This window comes from Phoxinus phoxinus (assembly GCF_949152265.1).
Source record: "Phoxinus phoxinus genome assembly, chromosome: 2".
Classification (NCBI taxonomy): domain Eukaryota; kingdom Metazoa; phylum Chordata; class Actinopteri; order Cypriniformes; family Leuciscidae; genus Phoxinus; species Phoxinus phoxinus.
In genome coordinates this window covers 29,762,206-29,788,683 of record NC_136877.1, presented here as the reverse complement: position 1 = coordinate 29,788,683, position 26,478 = coordinate 29,762,206, and the positions used below count along the sequence as shown (strand labels likewise).

The 26,478-nt window shown below is 37.3% G+C and overlaps 1 protein-coding gene across 9 annotated transcripts in view; it reads left to right on the top strand.

Annotated features, from left to right (window-relative positions):
* The first annotated feature begins 4,453 nt into the window (after positions 1–4,453).
* Positions 4,454–26,478, top strand: part of dgkza (diacylglycerol kinase, zeta a) — a 104,733-nt gene continuing 82,708 nt past the window's right edge. For 5 of the 9 annotated variants that reach the window (XM_079603840.1, XM_079603837.1, XM_079603834.1 and 2 more), the window contains exon 1: positions 4,477–4,980. In XM_079603840.1, coding sequence (XP_079459966.1) covers positions 4,697–4,980 — 284 coding nt within the window. In that variant the 5' untranslated portion in view covers positions 4,477–4,696. Of the gene's footprint in view, positions 4,981–26,097; positions 26,229–26,478 lie in introns of those variants that run through there. The other 4 variants (XM_079603836.1, XM_079603831.1, XM_079603835.1 and 1 more) reach the window with 3 other exon arrangements.

Sequence of the window (26,478 nt, the reverse complement as noted above, 5' to 3'; positions counted from 1 at the left end):
AACCTGTTGTCTCCTGTGTTATGTTCTGTATTATACCCTCTTTATGTATAATTTACAGAGGGAAACGAGAGACGATTAACCTCTCCCGACAGGCAATCAGATGGTTGGATGGATCTCTGACATGTCGTGTTGAAGCAGAGCTACGAAGCGATTGCCCAGTAAACTCAGTGTTTTTCCCTCCCTGCGTGAAAACAAAGGTTTAACCATTTAATCTTTAATGCAGCAAGAAAGAAAACTAAAAGAGGGAGATCTTTAAGTTCTGTAGCTATCAAACTAAATTACTGCTGCTTCCCTCCAGTTCGTGTTGCAAAATGGATAAACCATATTAGGGAGACCGGGGATGGTTGTAACAAGAGCTGGTTGTAACACGGGGACAGTTGTAACACCATCAATTCCACCAATTAGGGATAAGATATGAGTCATATGATCACTTCAGTATTTTCCTACTTCCTCCCCGATCCAGCATGGTGATTGTCAAGGCTGGATATGACATGATTTTGAGGTCAAAAAGTAATTTTTTTGACCAAGACTATATTTTGTTTAGTATCTGTATTATTGCAGATAAAATTGTATGACTTATATTAGATCAAATAGTAGTTTCTTAGGTAATATGTGATGCATTTCCCCCCTGCTAATTTCAAACTACTATGCTAATACAGCTAGCTGACAAGGGTGGGCAGTGGGTTGTAATAACACTTATTTAAAACGTGTTACAACCATCCCCTTACTAAGAATATAACAAATCATTTTCTTGATTTTAATGTTTTTAAAGACTAATAGGGCATGGAAAAAAAGATTATTCTTTTAGTTCAATCAATCAATCAATCAATCAATCAATCTGTTTTTTAACAATATCATATGGTATGGCATCCATTTTTACTTATTTTGTCTAATTGTTTCAACTTACCCCATGTGTTATAACAAAGGAACACCATGTATTTGACATCAACTCACGAGGTCTGTGATATTCTTGTAGAAGGTTGAATTGGTTCCATTAGTAGTAAACAAATGTGGGTAGGCCTACTTTGTATAAAAGTTTGAGAACTCAAGCTAAAAAATTCAGCGAGTTGTAGGTGCTGAAGCAAAAAATGCTCCCCACGTCTTCCAAGCCACCTGCGATGTACGTAGGCCTATAGCTACCGTGCCTCTTTTAATTTGTAAAACAGTGCTTATGTTAAACAAGCTGTTTTTGAAATAAATCTGTTTTTAATTTTCATTGATGACTGATTAGTGCAGTGTTCGGACATAGGCTCGATATAGACTGTTAATAATTTCAGTTATAGGCCTATAATTAATTGTAATCGACCTACATTTTTTTGTGTGACAATTTTCAATAAGGAGGCGTAATTAAGCTTCTATCTAATCTTCGCAGCATGTCAGTCGTGGCAAATTAATTACCTATCAAATGTAATAATTTCAAGTAGGCCATCTATGATAATAATAATACAATAATATTTAGGCCTATAATAATTGAATACATACATTGGAAATGTTAAATAGGCCTACTCTTGATATTGTTGATAGCTGATGCACAGATGTATGCCCGCCTTTAAGCGTTCACTGTATTTTCATTTTATATCCACCAGGTGTCAGCACTCTGTCCCTCACCACACAAATAGCACAACATGTTTCATTTTTTTTATGACCAGACTTTGGCTATTATTACGCTATTAAATTAAACAATTATGCTGTTTGATAAAAGTTATTTTATTTTTCAATATAGTTTGATATATAGTTTTGATATATCTGAAAAGCATTCTCACAACAATTCTGGAATGGCATTAAAAATAAACAATATCAGTGAATTACATAGGCTAGGCTATCTATTTTAGATAGTTATAACGTGCTGTTTCTCAGCTAAAGAGTTTGGGTGGATGACGTGATAAACAAGACTGAACACATTTCAGTTCAAACTGGTAAATCAAGTCTAACATGCACCCAGTAAGGAACATTAGTGGAAAGAAGAGCCATTTGGTAATTGTAAAAAGAGGTCTGCAGCTTGTAAAAAGTTGAGGTCTAAAAGACACATTACAGTATTTTTCCACAATATTTAACGATACACATGAAACTGTGTTGAAGTTGTACAAGTAAACTTTTTTCAAGGTAAACTGTAATTTAAGTTATTAAACAGTGTCAGAATTAGTGCATATGATTGAGTGCTGCAATATACGTAGGCTATATATTTCTAATATTTCTATATTTTTAATGTAGTTCCTGCAGATTAGTTATGTGGAGAGAATTTGCTCTGTGGTTTCTGGACATTTTGCTCTGTGGTTTTCATATTGATTCCACTTGATGATTTCAGGCCTCATCTAGTAATCTGACCCCTCTAAACTCTCCTGCAACACATATTCATTCTGACATAATATCATTAACAAAACTATGTCAAAACCGTAAGTCACTCATTTTGTAGCCTATACACAGTTCAATTGGGCTCCATCTTGACAAAGAGATTTGCTTATAAATGAAGTATTTTCTACGATCTTATAACCCCTGCATGTTGGTTGCTTGTCCCCAGCATGGGAAGTGGGAGTGCTGGGGGATCCGCTACACCAGTTTTGCTTGAGAACAGCATGACTATAGTCGACCACCCCGCTCTAACAGCATAGACCAGCCTGGACCAATAAGAAATTCATGCTGGTTTCTTCTAGATTTTTCAGCAGGGACTTCAGCCAGTTTGTGCTATAAAGATACTTATTTTAAGAACACTTAAACAGTTTGTATAGAGGTTGTGCTTCAGACCCACAGAGAAATAAAACCTAGAGAGAGAGAGCGAGAGAGGATAAAGAAATGGGGAGAGGAGGAGGAGGAAAATAACATAGGCTGTCTTCCTCCCACATAAATATCCATAGTTCTCAGTATGCAGCCTGCTCTGTGTGCATGATTGTGTGCACTTGTTATTGATACCATTGCTCTATTTTTATTTTCTATTTTATTTACATGTATTTTTGTTCAAACAAGTAATTAATGAGGTTGATTCTCTGGAGCAACTGGGACCTTGTGTCGTGATGAACTTATATAGAAACCCTGTTTAGTTTCAAAAGTGTTCCTATTAAATTAAATGAAGTTTTATGTAACAAAGTTTGGGAGGAGCACGTTCAGGTAATCAACCAATCAGCACAAGAGGAAGCCGGTATAATAGCCTTCCCTCACCTCTGTCCCATGACATTTCACAGCATCCCTCCACCACCCCATCACCTCACTCTCGACTGGTTTCTACCTAATGGGGGGAGTACTCTCTCTGGGTTCGAGACAAATTTCGAGCTCGCCAAAAAGCACGCCAAATACGCATACAATACTACATCTGATTTCATGTACGTGTGAACTCCTGACTTAATAAAAAAAATCTTACAATCTTAAAATCAATGATTTCCCCACAAAAAAAGGAATAAACTTTCCAGAAAAGAGAATTCTAACAATTATTAGAATTTATGTGGACCCTTTCATGGCAGGAAAACCAATAAATTATTCCATTCCATTTTCTCCATGTTTGCACAAATTGCTTCTGACGACAGTTTTCTGAGGGAACACAAAATTGCAGAAGTGAGTTGAGAAGGTTGCAATGGCTGTCAGTTCATCTGCTTTGAACCATGAGCCGCAGCTGCAGCCAGTGAAGTGAGACAAAAAGAGTTGTGCAAACATTTACATACCCAGAAGTGTCAATGCATTTTGTAAATGTGTAAGTATCAATGCAGCAGCCAGGGGCAATGGGATTTTATAGATGAGAATACGTGTGAATGTGTAATTTATTTATTTTTTAATGTGACCACATACTGATTACTGTCTCCTTTACCGGGTCCAGATTAATGCGATTTATTTCCACACAAGCTGTTATGTCATTGGTGGAATTAGCTTCCTGCCATTGCAGCCAGTGATCTGTGAAGTGTGGTGCCTGATGATGACGGTAAATCTGACCTTACATTACTCAATAACATTACAACAACAACTAACAGATTTGGATATAAATGCCAGTGAACTACTGTACTTCAGATTTAGCTTTTATGTACTGAATTGAGTTTTATTTCAAATTACGTTCACATGCATGCATACTATTCAAATAGAAAACAATGGTCTATTTACAAAGGCACACTTCCTTCTTCACACAAACAGGCTCAAACATTGACAATTGACCCTTTATCAGGCCTCCCCAATGTCAATGTCAACTTTGTTTCTCACTGAATATTGTTGCAATGATCAAAGGAAATTCATAGTAAAGAGAATTTGATCTTTCCTGAGATTTGTTTTTAAAGTGCTGTGATTCTGTGCCAGTCTTTGCTTGTTGTTTAGGATTAGTGTGTATGTGTGTGTGTGCATGTAGGCTATGTATATATGTGTGTGTGTCACGGCTAGAGAGAGAGAGTTCTTTGTTATGATTGGTTGATCCTGCAGCTGTGGTTAGGTTGGGCAGGGCTTATGGGCATTCTCTCATATGATTGGCTGATCCTGAATCGGTAGTGTAGGTGGGCGGGGCTTTGTGACACAGTCAGCTGTGTGTTTCGAGGTGGTCGTCGCCTCGCCGCCGAAAGCAGATTCAACTGTAAAGGAAGGTGATGGTCCAATCTATCACAAACTTCCCAGAAATAACAGTTCAGCTGCTATTTCACTCGTGCGACTTAAGGGAAAGCACATATATCCTCTTAACTTAGGCTCGCCTCTAAGTGTGACACTTTACATCGGTATTAAGTTAGTTTAATAAATGGCAGAAGCATCGGAAGCGACCGTTGACGGTTCGTCTCGTGCGGCACACAGCTCCGCAGACTCACTGACCACGGTCGTGATACCGCCGACCTTGGAAGACGTGGTGGAGGAGGAGGACGTGTTCCTTTCTGAAACCGGACACAGCGGCACAACTTTAGAGTGTTCGGGGAACGGGAGTCAACGACGACTGGCAGTGCGGAGAGAAGGAGGGCTGAGTCTTCAAAACCAGGCGGAGAGCAGCGAGTTCTTACACCTCAACCTCCGGAAGCAGGTGTCATACAGGTAAATCCCTTTCACAGTAAACATGTCGAGCAATATAACTGCAATAAAAATCTGAACATTTTTGCTTGATTTCAAATTCCAGCTCCCACTTGTCTTAATTGATGGGCCTTGACCAGCAGGAATTAGCCTACTGTAGCGTTTGGTAATTGTTCTGTTAGTAGGCTATCGTTACAGACAGTCACAGGCTAAGCTAGTTGTGGCAGTTGCAACTTGTTGAAGAATGTTGTCTTTTTCCCGAAGAACCATCTTGATTCCCTTTGACTGGATGATCTGGATTGCTATTACTGCCTTGCCTTCAGAAACTGAAATTCATAACCTACTTGGCTACTAACAACTACAATTAAACACTAATTATATATATATTATATATATATATATATATATATATATATATATATAGGCCTATACATATACATACATTTCCTTTTTAAACTTGACATGGTACACCAAATCTTTAGTCTGACAGGTTTTCAAACTGGTGTCCCCACAGGGTCCACAAGGGAGTTAGAGAGGGTTAAAAATAAAAAAGATTAAAATAAGTAAAAAAATGAGATTAAAGTAAATATAAATAAAAATGTGATTAAAATATAATACATATTAGTTAGTTATTAATCTATTAAATAGATTTAATTATATTATAAATAATCTGAAATTAATAAATACAAATTAGATAAATAATAATAAATAAATACGTTGATAAAAATGAGACTTAAATAAAATAAATAAATAATACATTTAACAGTAGGCTACATTAATATTAATTAATGTTATTTTTTCAGTGTGTAATATGGTTGTTTATATTAGGTGCCTTTTAAATTTAAAGATTGGTCTCCCTCACACAAGGATGATCATATTGGGGGTTCATGGCATCTAAAAGATTGAAAACCGCGCTTTATTTGAAACTAATGATGACTAATTATAGTTCACCAGGCCTAACTGCATGGCTCTCTGTCATCAGGGTCAGTTTATCATGAATGTAAATGAAATTACTGTCAGATGCCAGAATCTCCTTGCACATTAACAATGTCATCCTTATCATTAGGGCAACTATCATAGGCCTGGTCTTACAATGTACCCTTGGTGACATCAGCCATGTGTTTTTGTACATAATGCCACATCTGACAATGTGTAGTGATGCTCGGAGTATATGGCACCACATGCTTCGTTACTTAGAAAGCATTTGTGTGTGCACTAAGTGCTCTTAATTATTTTACTGTGGTTGCAGTGTGTGTTATGCTTTCCTGGGCTATTTGTAATGTAGGTAAAGGCCATGCCATGTTGGGCAATAAAAGTGTGTGTGTTTATGTGATTGTTCCTAGCACACACTTTGCTCTTTTCCTGATTGCTGTATCATGTTGGTCTACCTTATAGTGTTACACTGGATTTCTTGTTCTCTTGAATAGAGACTGAAAATATTTTTTATCAGTATGTAGAACTAACTTAATTTCAACGTAAAGAAACTCTTTACATTTTAGTTAAATAATGGTAAGAAATTGTTATACATATTTATTCTTTTGTTGTGAAACATGCTTTTGTGTTGTAGCCTATATTGGTTACAACATCTTCTGATAAGGTTTATGACCTCTTACTTCTGTGTTCTGTCATTAGTTATCCCACAAACGATTTTCCCCTTTCGTTTCTGTTGTACAAAGCAATGCTCTTGTGTTACTGAAACTCTTGACATTTAATGGCCTGAAAAAGAGGAAGTAAATTAAAGGTTTAAATAATTTGTAAGAGCTTCCTCGGTTTTTCGCTGGATTTGTGACTGAATCTTTGGGAAATATAATACAATAAAGATTTGCTCTCCTCTCTTGCTTTAATCTAAAATAAAAAACAGCACCAGCTGTGCTGATTATGCAATAGTGTTCAGGGTTTTTATACTACACAGTGTAAAGTAAAATGACTTCACTGTGTGATTGTGGGTATGATGGTGGATGGGTTATTTGTGCTCTTAGTGTGTTATATAAGAGGTTAACTAGGGAAACAGTGTGGAATCACAGGTGGTTTTGCATTGAAGAAAGCAGTTAACAAGAGAGGCATGTCTGACCCTGATGCACGGTGGGCAGATGCTGATAGATGCGTATAAGGTCACAAACAACATACTACACCAGCAGGACAGAAAGAGGTAAGAGAAGGACAGTCAATTCATGGCTTAGAGTTCGAAATCAAGAGGATCACCACCGAAACAGTCAATAACAGGCGGAAATGCAATGGCAACCAATCTGTCCCTCTAGCCGTCCACCTCAGTGCTGTTGTTGTGACCTCAGTAATGTGTTTAGGGCAGTCAGCATTGGATCATCATCATTTTACCTCTGATTAGAGTGGGAGTTAATTAGCAGCTAAAAAAGAGCAAAATGTGTGGACGGCTGCCTATGGGAATATTAACAGAGCAAAAACAATGCAACATGACCATTCTAGTCAACCTGAGAATGTTGCTCTTGCTGTTTTTTGGTGTAAATATCTACCAGGATGTTATGTTGTAGAACTAAAACCAGTTTTTCTCTTGTCATGTTGATCTGATCTCAGTGTTTTTGCAGTCACGACTTCTTTCAGCTCTATGTTCTGGTATTTGCATTGAAAAGATCTTTAAATGACAGTATGTGCATTAATGATAGTCAAGAGGTTTTGTGTCTCTGTGCAGGCAGCACAGATTAAGATTACAGACAGTTGCAACAAAGCAGGTCACTGTCTCTCCTCTCACTTTAATTCAGACTGAATTCCTCTGAAATGTCTGTCCCTATAGACGGCAAAAAGTAATTAATCTTAGAACGTATAAAGGGGGTCAAATTGACCCGACAGGTTGTGATTTAGATTTTTTTTTTTTATCAATAAAAACATTTGTTGTTTTGATATTACATCATGAAATACTGAATAATTACCTCATCAATGCTATTTTCATATATTCTATATATAACTTTTGTATTACTACTAGGCTGGAACAAACTATATCAATTAAGCTATTTTTTTCTGAATAGTCAATTAATCCTTTGGTTAATTTACCAATAAATAACCACCGTAACTTATGTGTATGAAGTTGAACTTTTACCTAATTATACTATTTATGACAAAAGATAAGGATTATGCAGTGTAGGCAAGGGAAGGTGTTTACTTACTACGGCTTCAAATTCATCAACTAACCATTCAGAAATGTCCTGTTGCATTCTACATGTTATCACTTCTTGAGTCTCTCCATCTTTCTGACTTCGGTTTCAACATAAAAGGCTAAACGTTTTTGAAATTTTCAGTGCATGTCTGTGAGGTAAAATGACACAAGCTGTTGTAGCTCCTCCCTCTGTGACGGGAGCAGCAGCTCATTTGCATTTAAAGGGACAGACACAAAAAGGTGCGTTTTTGCTCACCCTCAAAAAGTGACGATTTTAACATGCTATATAAAAATATCTGTTGGGTATTTTGAGCTAAAACTTAACATACACACTCTGGGGACATCATAGACTTATTTTACATATTGTAAAAAGGGCATTTTACCACCCCTTTAAATGCTTTGTAAGCGGTTGCAGAGAAACTGAATGCTGTATGAGCTGTATTAAAGGAGAACTCCGGTCTCCGGTCAATTTTAACATTGAGCTAATTTTTTTGTAAATTTGGAGTGCTGTCAAAGTGTCAATACAGAGAACAACGACAAAAATCGGTGTTGCCTACACCGTGTTATCCTCTTTTTAAAATGTGCACCCTGTTGACTTCAATGGGGCACGTTTTAAACCTGCTTTTAGCCTCTTAACATCCTTGATGTGTCATTACAAGTGCCCAGCCATGTTGAGTGATTCCTTCAGAGTGAACACGGGTGAATCTGACTGCAGTAGATGTGAAAGATATGATTAAAAAAGCAGGTTTAAAACTTGCCCCATTGAAGTCAACAGGGTGCACATTTTAAAAAGAGGATAACACGGCTTAGGCAACACCGATTTTTGTCGTTGTTCTCTGTATTGACAGCACTCCAAATTTACAAAAAAATTAGCTCAATGTTAAAATTGACCGGAGTTCTCCTTTACGCATAAAATATAGGACTGATAACTGTATACTGTCGCGTAAAATGGAAAAACGATGTATGTGAACTGAAGCAAGTGGTGGTTTGTTGTTGTCGCACTAATTGTGTCATTAGGTTTTGTGCTTCTATTGGTTTTGATTTTTCGGTTGCCGTAGGAGAAGCCACACTGCAGGACTGTACCTCAAAACTTCTGAGACTGCAGGACTCCGGTCTAAGGATTTTTCTACTTGCCCTGTTGGGCCAGTCACACCCCTACAAATTAGAAGTCTAAAACAAGAAGTATTAGAGAAAAAAGTCAGAGGATTGCGATATAAGAGAAGAGGAGCTACGTCCTACGTCGGGTTAGAGGTCACCCTTCCGCCGGAACTCGACTCTCTCGTGCGGCCGTTGCCAGAAGCCAGTGATTATAGTCTATAAAGTTTTCTATATGTATGTTTTTCAACAAAGTGTGTATATGAAGTGTATGTGCGATCACGAATTTGAAAGTGAATGTAAAACGTGAGCTCCCTGATGTGCGCAAATTAGGCTACATACAATAGCCTGTCTCCCTATGTCAAACCTATCTCTGGACTGTGTAGTTGTGGTTCTGGTCTCTGTTTTAGTCTCTGTTTGCACTTTGAATATTGAGAGAGTACTTTGATTATGGTTGCACACTTAAAGGTGCCCTAGAATGTGAAATTGAATTTAACTTGCCATAGTTAAATAACAATAGTTTAGTACATGGACATGACATACAGTGAGTTTCAAACACCATTGTTTTCTCCTTCTTGTTTAAATCTCGTTTTGGAAAAACACCCCTGAAAAACGGGCGAATCTCCACATAACACCTACTGTGACGTAACCGATGGGATCATTAATATGTACGCCTCCAAAATTTGCATAAGCCAAGCCCTTTCAGAAATACGGTGCTACACAGAACTGCGCTGCGCAGGTGAAGCACACACACACACGCACACAGACACACACACACACGCACACGCACGCACGAACGAACGAACGCACTTACACACACACGCACACACGTGACTGTTAAGTTCGTACTGAAAATAATGAATAAACTTACCACTCCGAAATGTCCATTTGCATTCTACAAACAACCGCTTGTTCCTCAAACTCTGCATCGTCGTCTGAAACCGGCTCAAACATATACGGTTGTACACCGAGTCTCTCCATTTGCACGTCGGACCTGTTTGCTGTGACTCTCTGAGCTCTTGTAATGAGCCCGCAGTGAAAGAGCCAATCAGAGCAGAATTCCTCATTACTATTCATGACCCTTCCAAATAAGGTAAAAACAGACCATTTCATTCTAGGGCCAATTTATAGGGTTGGAAATTGACCTGTAAAACCTTTTCTGGACATTTTAAATGGCTTTTTAAGCCACATACCCTCTATGTAGATATCAGGGACAAAATTAAAATATTATTTCAACACATTCTAGGGCACCTTTAATAAGACTAAGAAAAATCTGTTATTTATTTTTGTTATTTATACTTTTTATTTCTGTTCAATTTGTGGAAAGGAATTCAATTAGGAGCCTCAATCAGAAATTCTGGATGCTCATAACATACAGTAATGTCTGAAGAGATGCTTGGACATTGTTGTCTTTCAATGCATATTGTAAGGTTGGAAATAATCCAAGATTATTTCCAACCAACAAAGACAGTTGCTTTACTCTCAAACATTTCCAGCACAGCAGTGCTAAGAGGGATATAGGCCTGTAGGCCAGAGATTTGGGACAATAGGAAAGTTGTGATCATCTGATTGGTCAATTTGAATGTCTCACACCTGAGTGTTAGTCACATGGTCGGGGGAAAATGACAAAACAAGATTGCAGATGTTCTTCTGGGTCTTTGCTGGGGATGCTGAGCCTCTCTCTCTTTCTCTTTCTCTTTCTCTTTCTCTTCAGATTCAGATTAAATCGAGATAATTGCATATGAGAACATGTCTTATTTAACCAAAATTCCTTTGAGACGCTGGACAGACTTGAACACGCGCGTCCTTTACCGGCTATTCGAGACACCGGAAGTTGGGCCGAATAGCCGAATTCACACTCAGAAAGTAGAACTGATATGACATCCATTGTCATTAGATGATTAGTTAAAACATTTCAAATGCACATGCAGACAATTTTTATTTTGTTATTGAAGATTTCTTAAAAATTCTGTGCAAAAATCTCATCTCGTCTCGTGAGCTAATCGTCTCGTCACACCCTACTAATTTGTGATCGGCATTTTGTTTTCCTCTATCCTCTGCGTTTCACTTGCGTTCTATGTAATTTACACTTTATTTGTACTACACGCATTCTTCTTTTAACAGTCACAAAGTAAGTTCTCCATCAAATATAGCTCTCAGTAGTATGAGTAGAGAGAGGCCAAAGGAATCAGATGGCCTAAAAGTCTAAATAAAGAGGTGCAAACTCTTGCTAAACACCAATGTGAAATCTTTTATATTTTCTAAACATTTGTTAACAACATGTATTCATTACTTCAGTGAGCTCATTATTTGTGCCTTATATTAATACATTGTTTGTTAGCCAACTTGATTTGTACGTTTCTGAAATGCATAACTTGAGTCACCTCTAATAACAGATCATACTAAATTGTAATCTAGACGCATGCATTTTCTGTAAAGTTGAAACGATATGTGTTGTAAAAAGTGCTATACAAATAAATGTTAATTTAATTGAAAAGTTATACACAGAAAGGTACACATCTTATGTGTAATATATTCTGCGGTTCCTCGTCATTTTTACCTAATCTGTGAGAAATGTGGGTAGTGAAAGTCCTTCAGACTAGAACATAGCCTATTTTACAGTAGGTTTAAATTAGTTCACGTTTGCTTGGGAAAAAGTACATCTGCATTTTAAAAACGAATATTTCATATTTTGTACTACATATAGAAAAGTTGACAAATAAAAATGTTTGATATATTAAAAGATTTGTGTATCATCAATTGTTTTAATTATTTAATTAATAGGACACCTACAGGTAATTTTGATCCCTTTAGTTTTATGTATGCGCATAGATTATTTGGTTCATGCATTCTGTAAGTATAAATCCATGCACTGACTGATTCCTAGGCCTGCGCTGAATCGGTATCCACCGACTTCTCTTGAGGCCGCTACAGAATTTTGTAAATTTCAACCATTCCCCTCCACAAACGTATGACAAGCAAACGCCCATCAGCATTCTGAGTGAGTGAGTAGAGTGACATTCCTTAAATGGTTGCTCCACTCTTTCATGATGTGGTCTAGGTCATTTGGCCTTGCATCAGTGCAAATGTAATACTCTCATTTACTGTGCATAATTCCTTTAGTAAACTGGGTACTAAACCAGCACAGTTAGCGCATACAAAAAAAAAATTCTTAGTGAATCTGCCCTTTATTTTTATGGCATATATAATGTTTGATGTTGTGAGTGACATACAGTCAAACCAAAATTTTATTCCGACACCAGATATCATTTTTGAGGTTTTTTTTCCCTTGTGGGTGGGTGCAGGACACCATAGTTAATTTATGCAAGTGAGGATAGCAAGGTGTCTGAATAATTTCTGGTTTGACTGTATATCTCTAACATGAAGCAGAATATTACCTTACAGGCTACAGATCATTAAGTGCATTTCTACTAACACGATGATTGAGCATAATTTACTGCTCTTTTAAGAGCAATGTGCTGATATTTCTCTGCTCTATCGGACAATTGGATGAACAGAGAAAATTATTATTTAGAGAACCACAGTGTGCTACAAATGTCAATATCTATTAAAACATATCTATTAGCCTATAAAACGGATAGTTCCAGTTCTTGATTCTGATTGGTTGAGCCGCGTTCGAAGCCATTGTAAATTACTCAACAAACACACACCTGTGACCGCATTACATTAGTATTAATGCGTTGTGATTCTTTGTTGCTGCATGTGTTGCAACCTCTTTGGAACTACAATGTTTGGCGGAGGAATAAATGTGTTATAACCACTGATCTATATAATGATAATGTCATTATATAGATCAGTGGTTATAACGTTATATTTTGTGTTGCTGGTTTTTATTCTATGAATAAAATGCATATTAAAATTAATATTTTTATGGAGTAACCGTTTTACAAAAGCAATAAGCCCCTAAGCCATGTTTTATATTGAATTTAGAACAGCTAAGGGGGTTTTAGGCACTCCACTTGAAGTTGGCAAACCTTGTGTTTTGTGGGTGTTTAAAAAAAGAACAACACTGTATTTTTTTGTATTCTGAACGCAGCAGTTATTTTTAACATTGGCAGGGCTCAGCTTGATACAAATGAGCAGTGCAAGGACTACCAGTGGAGTGCAGATAGTGACCCACTACGTAATACAGCTGATATCAGTAGAGTAGGAATGTCTGCTAGCGACCAACAGCACAATAACTTTATTTCTTTATTTCATTTTTGCTTTCTAAGGATGGAATCCTTATCAGAAGAGGGCAATATATTTACTTAATTTCTGTCAAATTGATGTTCTGGAACACACAGTATTTAATCTTGTGTAAGGTTATCTGTATTTTATCTGACCTGGTCAAACAGTGGAAGTTTTATGTGCAATCCCCTGTGTAGATTTACACAGATGACTAATCCTACACTGGATTACCATTAGAACAACACACATATAGACTCACACACAATGTCACATGACTAATCACAGATAGGCGGGTAAATAAAAAACATTACAGTGAAATATGAAAATGTTTCCTTCCATGCTTCTTTCGAACAGATACGTGGCATGCTGCAAGTGAAACTGTACACTAATTATATTCGTTTTTATTTTACTGTGATGCTTTTAATATTGTTCTTTAATTGGAAGCTATTATTGTGTATTATTGAATATTATTAATATGAAGATAACTACAAATGTAAACATTCTCTTTACCATGTTACCAGGCATAAAACGGCTGTTTTGCATAACAGTAATATCCAGTTCATGCTAACTGTGGACAATCGTGTGGATAAAACTATGGATAATCGTTTTTTAGTCTGTTACATTTGGCACAACATGCTCGTATTGTTGGGCTGAAGTATTTCAGGGAGTTTATATTTGTTATTAGTATTTATTTGCTTTGTCAAATTGAATGCATCAACATAACAGGCTACATCATTGTTGTCCTTAGGCTCAGTCCTTGAATTGTTTTATGAACCCCCTGAATTCTTCATAATGTTGATTATTAAAACTGTAGAATAAGTATTATAATACTGTTTTGCGTCTATCACAGCTCTTACCTGTGGGGAAATTACTGTAACACAGCCTCTTGTATGTATATTCAGGACATGCTGAGAAACAGGGTTCATGAGATAGGAAAAGTCACGTTACCTAAAATGAAAGGTCTGTCAAATAGGATCAGAATTTTGTACTCCACTATAGAAAACATGTACTTGTCTCTAACCAGAATTATATTGCTTTTGCAGCAATAGGCTTTCCTGCCACTCATTACCTTTATATTACTCCAGCCCCCTTTATGACCTGACCTTTCAGGTATCTCATTACTGCAGCAGTGGCCTATTCTGAAGAAGAACAGATTTTCTTCCCATTTTGATCCTCTTACTGCCAGCAGTACAGAGTAACCGGGGTCATTATCTGGCTTTAATGAGCCCTAGTCTTGTGTGTTCTGGTTTCTGGGAAAACCAAAAATCCCCACTGTGTATACAGTTCTGAGAAGATCTTTAACTGACAGATTCATGATCTCAAAGGTCACGTTCACACTGCAGCTTAATACGTTTGTCACTCCTTGTCTGTTTTGTACAGTGATTGACAACATCATTTTACAACTGGATTACCCAAAAAATCCAGAGTGAATTACATTAAATGTTTCTAGAACTAACAAGTTAATCGTTACATCTAGTCCTTGCAATGCATACAGCCTTAAAATGACTTACAACTGTCTTTAGATATTAGGATATTAAAAAAAATGCACATTTAGCAGCTCAATAACTGTAAGACGTGTGTATAAAAAGTCTAGTCAGACAGTGCAACTTGATTGGGCTGGTTATATTTAGACTGGGTAGTTCCCGCAACAGCGTTTTAGACAAACACTTTTTTACACTTACGGTAATTATCGAAGAAGAGACAGACTGGATGTTCAAATATCTGACAGGGTACTTGCGTGCAGTTGCAGTATGAATGGGCATGAGGTTTCTGATAATAGTATTATTACGTGTTGAATAATGTGGTAAATTTAGATCTCTTGATGCAGAATGCAGCTCTGGTAAAGCAGAGAACTGCTTTGGAAAAATCAATGCACTACATAGCTCACCATGCAGGGCCACCAGAGTCCATGCAGGGCCATCAGCGCCCCACCCCCCTACGTTATCAAAGACAAATCTGATACAGACATAAGTGACTCTTCCTTAACCATATCACCGTCTCCTTCATCTTAATCAGGCCTGGTAGACTACAAAGCCCATTATTCATAATTCATGTAGGTCTGGTGGTTTTAATGTCATTAGGCTGCTTCAATGGGCCATGTGTGGTTTCATAAAGGACCAGCTGGTGTTGTGTCATCTGTATAGAGACAGATCTGCTCAGTTTCCGTGTACATCTTGAAAACAAGTTCTGAGCCATCTGACAGACTTGCTGGACTGTGTCCCATGCCACTAAGATTTGATTCGCCACAATAAATATAATATAGTGTTCAGCTTATCTATCATGCACCTAAGCATTCAGGTACAACTAATGTTAAAGGAACACTCCGACTTTTTGGGACTTTAGCCTATTCAACTTATCCCCCAGAGTTAGATAAATCCATACATACCTTTTTCATCTCTGTTCGTGCTATAAGTCTGTTTGACGCACCCACCGCTAGCCTAGCTTAGCACAAAGACTGGATGTAAATGGTTGCAGCTAGCATACTAATCCAAATAAGTGACAAAATAACGCAAACATTTTCCTATTTACATGTTGTGATTTGTATAGTCACAGAGTGTACAAAAAACAAAGTCACATGAGACACAGACATATTTTAACCGTATAAATACTGGGAACTATATTCTCTGAAGGCGAAGCACTGCTACTTGGGCGGAGTGATAACCGCAGCACCTGAGACGCGCCGTGGTGAGGAGCAGAGAGTTCGTTCAGAGCGCGTCTCAGGTGCGCTGCGGTTATCACTCCGCCCTATATTCAGGGGATATAGTTCCCAGTATTTATACGGTTAAAATATGTCTGTGTCTCATGTGACTTTTGTTTTTTGTACACTCTGTGACTATACAAATCACAACATGTAAATAGGAAAATGTTTGCGTTATTTTGTCACTTATTTGCATTAGTATGCTAGCTGCAACCATTTACATCCAGTCTTTGTGCTAAGCTAGGCTAGCGGTGGGTGCGTCAAACAGACTTATAGCACGAACAGAGATGAAAAAGGTATGTGTGGACTTATCTAACTCTGGGGGATAAGTTGAATAGCCTAAAGTCCCAAAAAGTCGGAGTGTTCCTTTAAAGCATCTAAAATAAAGAAGTTCTGCAACAAATGTAGCTATTGAATTTGTTAATGTTAGTTAGTGCATTAACTAAAATGAATGAATGGGACTTATACTACGTGGCTGTTGGATGATTGAATCTGATTGGGTTACGAACGTTCTAAGGTGTGCAATTATATGCAGGGAAACGCACGGCTAAAGTAGTTCCAGGCATGTCTTGACCGCATTACAGTTCCATATCACTTCGCCAAATGATTTAAGTTATTTCAAAGGTCTTTACAGCCTACAACAGCAAAAGAGCCAAAACCCACAACAACAAAGGAAATAAATATAGTAAACAATAGGATAAAAACAAGTGTGTCCCATAAGTGTGTGTTTTTGAATGTTGAAGGCGGTAAAAAGAACTCTGTTCTCACTCGCTCTTTAAGCAGCGGCTTCATGTGCGTGCGTCTCTCAGATATAAAAAATTCTGGGCCAAAACCAAAAATTCTGAATGCACTTGCCCGAAAAAAAAAGAAACCGAAAATGTATATAATTATATAAATATTATACTTTTTTAATGAAATTCAATCATTTTTATGATACTGAATAAAAAAAAAAAAACAAGCCAATAAAATAATATAATAATAAAAGTAACACTAAATTTGGATGGAAAATAACAATATATTATTCTTTATTCAGTTCTATGCCACAGAATCAGATTAACAGATACATTTTTTGATAAATTCTCCAAATACAGGTGAAACTTGAAAAATGTGAATATTGTGCAAAAGTTCATTTATTTTGCTGCATTGAGGCAGTAATTCATGCAAAAGGGACCCAAACCAAGTACTGAGTACATATTGATTATACTTTTCAGAGGGCCGACATTTCTGTTTTTAAAATCCTTTTTTTAAAATTGATTTTATGTAATATTCTAATTTTCGGAGATTTTGAATTTGGTTTTCATAAGCTGTAAGCCATAATCATCAAAATTATAACAAATAAAGGCTTGAAATATCTCACTTTGCATGTAATGAGTCTATATAATTATGTATTAGTTGAATTACTGAAATAAATTAACTTTTGCACCATATTCAAATTTTTCGAGTTTCACCTGTAATGTATAGTCTTACAAAGCTATTATTATCAGAGCACATGAGCAGCGTTGCCCAGCACGGCTATACCACACCATGTTACAGCACAGCATGGCTATTGCCAACAGAAACAAGTTTTACTACACAGAAGTTGGCGCATTTTTTGAGCGGAATTTGCTTTTCCGATGAGCATGAGCGGTACATGGGTGGACCGCTCGCATGGGCCGTGAGCAACTGATCAGAGCGCACGTATATAGAAGGGAATATTGCCAAACCGTATGCGCAGTCATGGCTAGAGCGAGAGTAAAACCTGAACACTGATGGGCGGGGCGGCTTTTTTTTTTTTTTTTTTTTTTTTTTTTTTTTTTTTTTTTGCCGTTTTTTCTCTTTCTGCAAAAAACTGAATATGCAATTTTATAGTCGATTATTTTCGGTAACCGAAATTTCAGTGCATCGTCTGCATCCCCAGTCAGAAACCATCTTTCAGACAGCTTGAAATTAGCTCTCTTTCTCTGCTTATTGCAATTCAACGATTAAAAAAAAAATCTTGTCTTTAAACAGCAATGCTTACCGTACGTTCACACCGCCGCCGGCGAGAGCGGCAAAATTCGCTCTCTCCGCCCTGCCATCGACGCCGTGAGATTCGGGGACTCTCTGGCGCTCTGTAGATTTTAGAATGCGTGATTTTTTTAAAACTTTATTTAAAGGAGCCGCAAAGCAAATAAGAACTGAACATTAATCAGTATCCTATTTTGTGCATACTGGCCACATGTAGGGTATAAGTTAACCTATTAAAATATTTTAAATGTGAAAATAACAAAACACCAACAATTTCAGACACCTTTTTCTATGCGTCGTTCTTTTTATTAATGTCCCTGTATGTAAACAGGGACACGTCGTACAATAACGGGAAACCCGCAACAGAAATAATTAACTTTTCCTCCATTTTGCTTAGGAACTAATGTGGTCGGAACCAAAGTTTACACGATTGTGTTCTCTGGTATCCTCTCAGGCGGAGGACTTCTACATTCCGATTGGTTGCCGCAGGTTGCCGCCGAACCGCGTCATAGCTTATTACCATAAAGTTGACAAATTTCAACTCTTCTCGCCGCTCTCGCCGTCCAAGACGCGCCGCGCCGCGCCGCCCTCGCCTGAGCTCGCCGCCAGCTCTCATTGAAAATTAATGGCTTCAGTTCCGGCCAATTTGACGCTCTCGCCGCCGGCGGTGTGAACGTACAGTTAAAAACACATGCTAATCATAAGCTATCATGGGTCAGCATGGCAACGTCGTCGATAGAGACGATAGTCCATAATCTCTACTGGTCGACAAATGTCTACCAGTATATCGCCCACCCTTAAAACTGATATTTAAATTATATACAGTGATTTTTTATGATTTTTTATTACATTTTTATTACATTACTTTCGAATGTCCCACTGTTTTTTTAGTGTTTGAAATATTGCGGTGGGTGATGTATATGGATCACAAGTGCCCAAAACTTAAAGTTTGTTCACACATATTTGTTTTTCTTATTTTGAGTGGTGATCTAAATATTCATGGCTTGAAGCAGATGGAAAATAAACAACCCTGTGCTGCAGTTTTATGGATGATTTGTCTTCTAGGTTTCCACGCCAGTCACGTGATTGAAAATTATTAATTTCTGACGCACCGACAATAGTACAAATGGATTTTTTATTATTTGCACAATCGCATTCAGTGCACACAGCCTCGCTCTCTTGTGGCACGGTGCGACGTGACAATGTCTGTGTCTGTGCCTGTTGTAGACACGATGTAAGAGACATGCATGACATGCATTTGCAAAACCTATGCAATGTCCACACTTAGAGATGCTCACCCAGATTTTTTACTTTATAGCAAACAAACAAATCACAGATATTATACAAAAAAGGTTTTATTCTGGCTTCATGAAACCTACCTCAAACAAACCCACTTAATTTTTTTTATTAATGGCATTTCTTTTTCGAGAGCAAGTAGAGGAAAAAAGTATGGAACCACTCAGTGTTGAGAAAAAAATTATGGAATCATCAAAAAAAACTACAACAACAATGGACTTCACTAATGAAAAACAATATTCCCCATCAAGCTGGTTTTAACCTTCTCAAATAGCTGTTGACCGATCAGCTTTGCAAGATTGAGCCGTATCATGGACCAGTATTTTTAATTTCCACCATAAAGTTTCAATTGGATTTAGACTCAGACTGTTTACTGGCCATGTAATTCAGGTCTGTGCCTTTCCTGAAGAAAACTCTTTTTGCTCTGTGGCAAGATACATCATCATCCTGAAAGTGATTTCATCACCACCAAAGCTATTTTCTATCGATGGAATGAGAAAAGTGTCCAAAATGTCAATACCTGTGAATCTACTGCTGTGGACCTTAACCTGACATGCAACCTTATATCATAAATGAGGTGGGAGGGAAATTGTATTGTGTGCCTATACGTTTCATTTGAATGGCACCTGACAAAAGTTCCAGCATCATCTCCTTGGCTAATGCAGATGTACTATTCTTCACTGAATATCACTTTCATCTAATCATCCACATTACATGATTGCTTCCATTTAGCCCACTGTAACTTTGTTTTCTTTGTTTAAGTATTAGTACTAGTTTTCGTTAAGCTTTTTTATATGTAAATCCCATTTAATTTAGCTGGTTTATTACAGTTCTGTCACAAACATTGGCTCCTGTTTCTGTCCATTAGTTTTTCATTTTGTTTTGTTGTACATTTTCTATTTTAGGCATATTGCTTTAAGATCTCTGTCCTGATGCTTTAACATCTTCCTTGGTCTGTCCGTATGTTTTCCTTTTATAACCTTCCTATTTAGTTTATACTTGCAACAAATTTTAGACACAGCTGACTGGGAACAACCAGCTTTTTTGGACACATTTCATGTTGAAATTCCTTGAAGGACTTTTATAATCCTCTCCATGTTAAGGTGTGTGAGCACTCTCTTTTAGCTGCTGACTAATTTGCATTTTTAGACTTGTCCCAGTATTTGATTTAAAAATGATTCAAAAGACTAGTATTAATTTCCTCTGCATGTTCTGGAAAAAGACAGGCCATTAATGAAATAAATAAGTGGATTTGTTTGAAGTATGTTTCATTAAGCCAGCATGTTAAGCTATTGAACAAAACCTTTTTTGTCATATCTGTGATTTTTTGTTTTTTTTCCCTATACTGTAAGTAAAAAATCTGAGTGAACATCCTTTAAGTGTGGTGATTCCATAATGTTTGCCGGGGGTTGTAGACAGGAAGTGCAGACAAATTAGCATGATGCGGGCAGCTTGCTCTTGTAGCTTCATTTTTGTTCAGAAACACTCATAAGTCTTAAAAGGCTAGATGAATCTGGTTGTTTTGGTGTGTTTTGATGTTATCTCTTGGCAAGCTTTGTTTCGACAGCATTGCTACAAGAGCTTCACTCTGAAAATCCCATGTTCCTGTCTCTTTTATACTCCTCCATCTCCCAAATCTCTCACACACAGTTCTGCTTCTCTGAGCTTTACAGAATCTGTCTACTGTAACACTAGAGTGTGAGATGGGCAAAAATAATAATTATCACCATATGCTCTGCTGAAAAGAATTGGAAACACGGAGTCGATTCAAAAAGAGGAGATTTAAATTAGGGGTCGTCATGACTGTGGGATGGTGGGGGGGGGGGGGGGTAATGGAAAAGAAAACGAAAGAAAAGAGATAAGAATTTGTTTCAATGTCATATGGATTATTTCTAGCAGAGAACAAAAATCAAGAGCCTCAATAAAGCTGTTCGATGGAAACTCCCTTGTGACCTAATAAGAAAACAAATAAGCACAGATTTCCACAGATAATGTCAGTGGAGATTATTTTAGTCGTCAGATTAGTGATCATGGCACTCAGTCAGCATTTGATCGCCTCTGGCAGTCATCTGTGTGGGTTTGAGGGTTGCTCCTGAGGATAATGCTGCAGCCACAGACAGTAAGGATGGAAGTGGGCGTTTGTTAATTGAGTCTCTCTTATTCCGTTTATTCCTCCCCCGTCTTTCCTTTATTCCCTCCTCCTTCCTCTGTATAACCCCCTGTCTGTCTTCATCTTTCTCAACCTCCAACCATCTCTCATTATTGTCACACTGTTTCTCTCAGAGTGAATATGTTTACTGACATCGGATACTTCATTTCATTTACTTACTTGCATTTATGCTATTTCAGTGTATCACATTTTTCTTTGTTAAACCCTCATATTGTCATATGGTATGACATTTTATTGATAATATAAATATGCCACGTCCGTCTCTGTTTCAGATAATACTACGTTTGACAAAAAATAGTTTTGACTGATTTTAAATGTGATTTGTGATGTCAAAAGCGTTTTTTATTGTTATTTTTAATGTCAGAAATATTCTGATAATTATTTTCAATGTACTACTGTCAGGTTCTGAGTGGCTGCAATGAAGTGTGTGGCGATATATATATATATATATATAAATACTAGACTAGAGCAATCTTTATTCTCAGGAGTATACAGTAACACAACCGCAAACATGAACAATAGGCTAACTGACAAAAAACTAAACTGACCAGAGAGTATATATGCAGGGGATAATCAGGAACTAAATAAGATACAGCTGATGATAATCACAGAAACAGGGATATAATCAGTAACCAAGGAAAACGAAACTAAATAGAGCAGGGAAACAGGAACTAAAGAAAACAGAACAGAATAACAAAATAAGAGTCCATAACATAACAACTACCACCAGGATGAGATTGTTTAGTATTTAATGTTAAAATGTTATCTAATAACTTGCATATGCACAAATGCGTTAGTAATAATAACAAAAAAAATATATATTTCTAAGGGGTAAAATGGGGGTAGTGTAATTTAAAAAAAAATACAAATGATTAAACTAAAGCTTATTAATCTGCTGCAAATGTAGTGTCTATGTGGTGATCTATATATTTTCTGGTAAATATTATCAGTGTATGATTGACAAGTCCCATTTTATGAAAAGGTTATGAGGCAAAATTTCTCATGTCCATACAGCATTACGAGACATTATACCATTTTTGTTAAAAATATTTTTTTCTGTATATTTTGATGTGTATGTGAGTGTGTATGACTTTCTGTGTGTGTTTTCTCTGTGTAAGAGTGAGCTAGAGGGTCCCAGCTGTACTGAAGGGTTTGTGTAATGGCTGTATATTGGAGTGTATTGTGCGTGAGTCAGTGCTGAGTAGGTGCTGCTTTAACATGAGGTCTCCTCCCACAGTCTGAGCCATCACAAAAACACCTCCTTTCCTCTGCTTTGAGCACTGACAGATTTCTTCCCTAATTTTTGACATTAGATGGTTTTAAAGTGAGCGAGACAATGTTGAACACACCAGGTTCAGATCCCACAGCACCATTTTGTGGCTAAGTAAGGACTCGAGTTAGGATGTGCCGTTTTATAAGTCCTGTTCATTAGTTTGTGTCTGCAAGTGTTCTTAAGGGATCAAGTAGATGCTCTTGAGAGAGAAAGCAGCTGTTTTGATGTTGTCAGAAAACCTAATCCTAAACCTGTCCTAGTGCATGTGTGAAAGAAAGAGAGCTGGAACAAATGCGCTCACAGACACATACGGAAAGGACATCACTCAGTGACTGACTCAGGAGAGGCTGTGACTGAGTACAAATTAATTATTCAAGCCTTTTCTGTACAACACAGATTACAAACACCACTGTGTGTGTGAGAGAGAGCGATATTTGAGTAGATGTGAAGTGTGTGCGCGCTCAGTGTTTGCACTGGAACAGAGTGAGGAGTGGGCACAGCGTTGTGTTCTGTAGATACACTCTGTATTACCACGAACACAAATTGTTTGTAGTTCCCTCTATATTTTTCTCCTAAACTCTGTACACATTCAGCAGGTCATGTTTTATCAGTAAATACTCACTTTCCTACAATTAAATCTTGTGGTCACATTACGTCGTCATGAAAATGCTGCAAGCAAGCTAAAGAAAGCCAATCACACCGGCCTTTGCGGTTTCCTAGTTAATCGATGCTTTAGCTGATAAGCAGTCACTACAGTGACAGACACCATGGTAACTTTGGCCTTGATCTCTCTGAAACTGGAGTTCATGGGCTGGAACACGATGTCCAATACACTTAGCGTTAGCTATGAGAGATGCTGCAGATGCTGCAGATATTGTGCACATAAAATATTTTGGCAGACTTTACTTCCATGAAGAGTGTAGTACTGTGAGCTCCATGTGACACATTTTACCATATTTAAATCATTCCATCTGGGTTGCTCATAATTGACAGTTGCATTGTAAGTGTGCCGGTAGGCCAAGCTGCTCTTTATGTGAAGGTTCAAAATGAGCGAACAGAATGTCACTGAACCCCAGAGGGCTTTCTCTAGGTTTCTTTGTATAAATATATGCAGCATTTTTAGGAATAGTTCAGAAATATTCAGTGGTGCAGAAAACGCCAATACAATCGTGGAATCCAGTCATAAAAATTGAATTTACTGTATAATGCTGAACATGGATGAATAAATCAAATGGGAGGGCTGAATACTTAATCAAATCGCAATATGGACGAGTGTCAGTGAATATTAAACCACAAAAAGATAGTTTTAAATGCGTCTGCTTGTCTTCATGTTAATGAGCGGCACAGTTTCGTCTACTACTCATACACAAGAACTCGAGATGCTCATGGTTTTTCAGCTTTTGTTGGCTCAGTATATGAGGACATGAACTTAATCTCCAGATCTGAGTTCACTTCATGAGCATTTTGCCATTTTACTTGATAAAAACTATACCCTCATATCACAGACCCTCAAAGGTCTTCACTACAACCTGCCAAAAATAAACGTTTGGTTTAACTTGAAAAAATTGACAGAAATATGTTGTAGAATGTAGGAGCTTTTTTTGTAATTTTCTTTCACACTGCTAGAGGGCACAATCGGCTCATATTGTATTTATGTTGTAAGGTCGGCACAGAGTTGTGTGCAAAGAAGGTAAAACAAACTTTTTTGACCGCGTTGACTTGAATGGATTTTTTTGTGAAGTGCATGAAATAGCTGCTTCTTTTTCTTTTTCTTTTTCTTTTTAGTGGTTTCTTTTTTGACCAAAGAAACAGACAATAAATGGATTGGAATATTCAACTTTATTTTCAAAGGTATATGGATATTGCATTTTATTGTTACAACAATTTAAAAATAGGACAAACGTGCACCTATAATAACAATACTAATACAATAGTTTTTTAAAACCTCTGTTGTGCAGCACTTTATTCAAATTTCATCTTTTTGCATTTTAAAAGATTCATTCAATTGTTAAAGTTTTATGCATTCTTTAAATTGCAGTTTTTGATAATACATTTTTATTTAATCTTAAAACACAAAATCTCGAAAAATTAAAACTGTAAACCCAGAATTTGGGAAAAATAATACATCATTTGGGAAAAAAGAACACATTTCATATTCAAAATAATAAAATTCATAGCCTATTTTTGAGGCTATAATGCTTCAGTGCTCATTCATTTTAAATGCATGGATAAGAGCAGCCAGCGCAATTCTTTTACTTTTTTTTTTTGTTCCATTATAAGAATGAAAGTAATTCAGGTTTGGAACCACAGGATCAAGAGATGGAAAGGGTAAAAGAGATTACGGAGCCATCAGTAAAGAAGAGTACATTCTCCCCCTAGTGTGGAGAGAGGAGACTTACAGGGACTTTCTATACCTTTCTATTCTGTCCTTTTATATCTTAGAGTAATCATTTTAGTGGTTATTGGTAACACAATCTGCAGACCCAATGATCTGCAGAGAGACAATGAGAGGATAAAAAGAAATTCATTGATGACTGATTATGAAAACATAATTCACATGTGTAATTGATTTCATATTGAGCCCAGTCTACAAACTAATATTTGTAATTTTGTGATTTTTTTTAAGGTAATATTTTGGATGGTACTTAAGAGCCATCAGTGATTTTTCTTTTCTTTTCTTTTTTTTCTTTGAGATGACAAAACCATAAATATTAAAGTTTTTGTCAAAATGAACAAAATGCACATCTCTAATAGAAATAGAGAATGTAAAAAAGTCAATGAAAATAGACAAAAATATATATTTTTAGAAAATATCTTAATCTATGTATCTGTGGGTGTGAATTTACATGTGGTTAAAAAACTGAGAGGAGGGTGACAAAGAAATAACAGTACTGCCTGTTCTTCATCTTTGTTTATTATAGCAGCTTGTGTTCTCATGCGCAGAAAGAAATATAAAAGTTCAAGATCATCAGCCACTTTCCTCTGTAGGAAACAGGGCGAGCTGCCTGCCTCTCTCTGTGTGTGTGTTTGGGGCTCTCCTTTAACAGTACTAAAAATAGTTTCCTACAGGACCCTGTTCTCAGTGTGAGTGTGTGCCTGCGGTATGTAGCTCATATCCTATTTGAGGCTGTTTCTTTTAACAGAAACAAGTTTTACCCCTGACCCATCTCTCGTTCTTTGTCTTACACACATAGAACACTAACACAAACATACACTCACATAAGGAAGTGTCACAACAGGAAGTAGGGGGTGTTGGGGAAGAAAGATTTAGCTCAGTGAGACACAGGCTGTGAGGGTCAGTTGTTGTCTACACTAGCTGTGTGTATGAGAGTACCGGTAAGTGGATTCAATCTGGCAGGCCGAAAGAGAGAGAAATGTGGGCTCACAGGGGGAAATGGATCTTGCCCCCCACCCCTCCGTCTCAACCTCACCACAGGTAAGACTGAACTACACCTGCAACTTTTGATGGCCCATGCTAGTTTGTGCCAGCTCATTTAGCTTGTTATGGCGCTTTTCCACTGCATGGTACGGTACGGTTCGGTACGGCACGGCACGCTTTGGCGCGTTTCCACTGCATGGTACGGTACGGCTCGGTTCGGTACGGCTCACTTATGGCGCATTTCCACTGCATGGTACGGTACGGCACAGCTCGCTTCGGCTCGCTTTAAATGGTACCACCTCTGTTG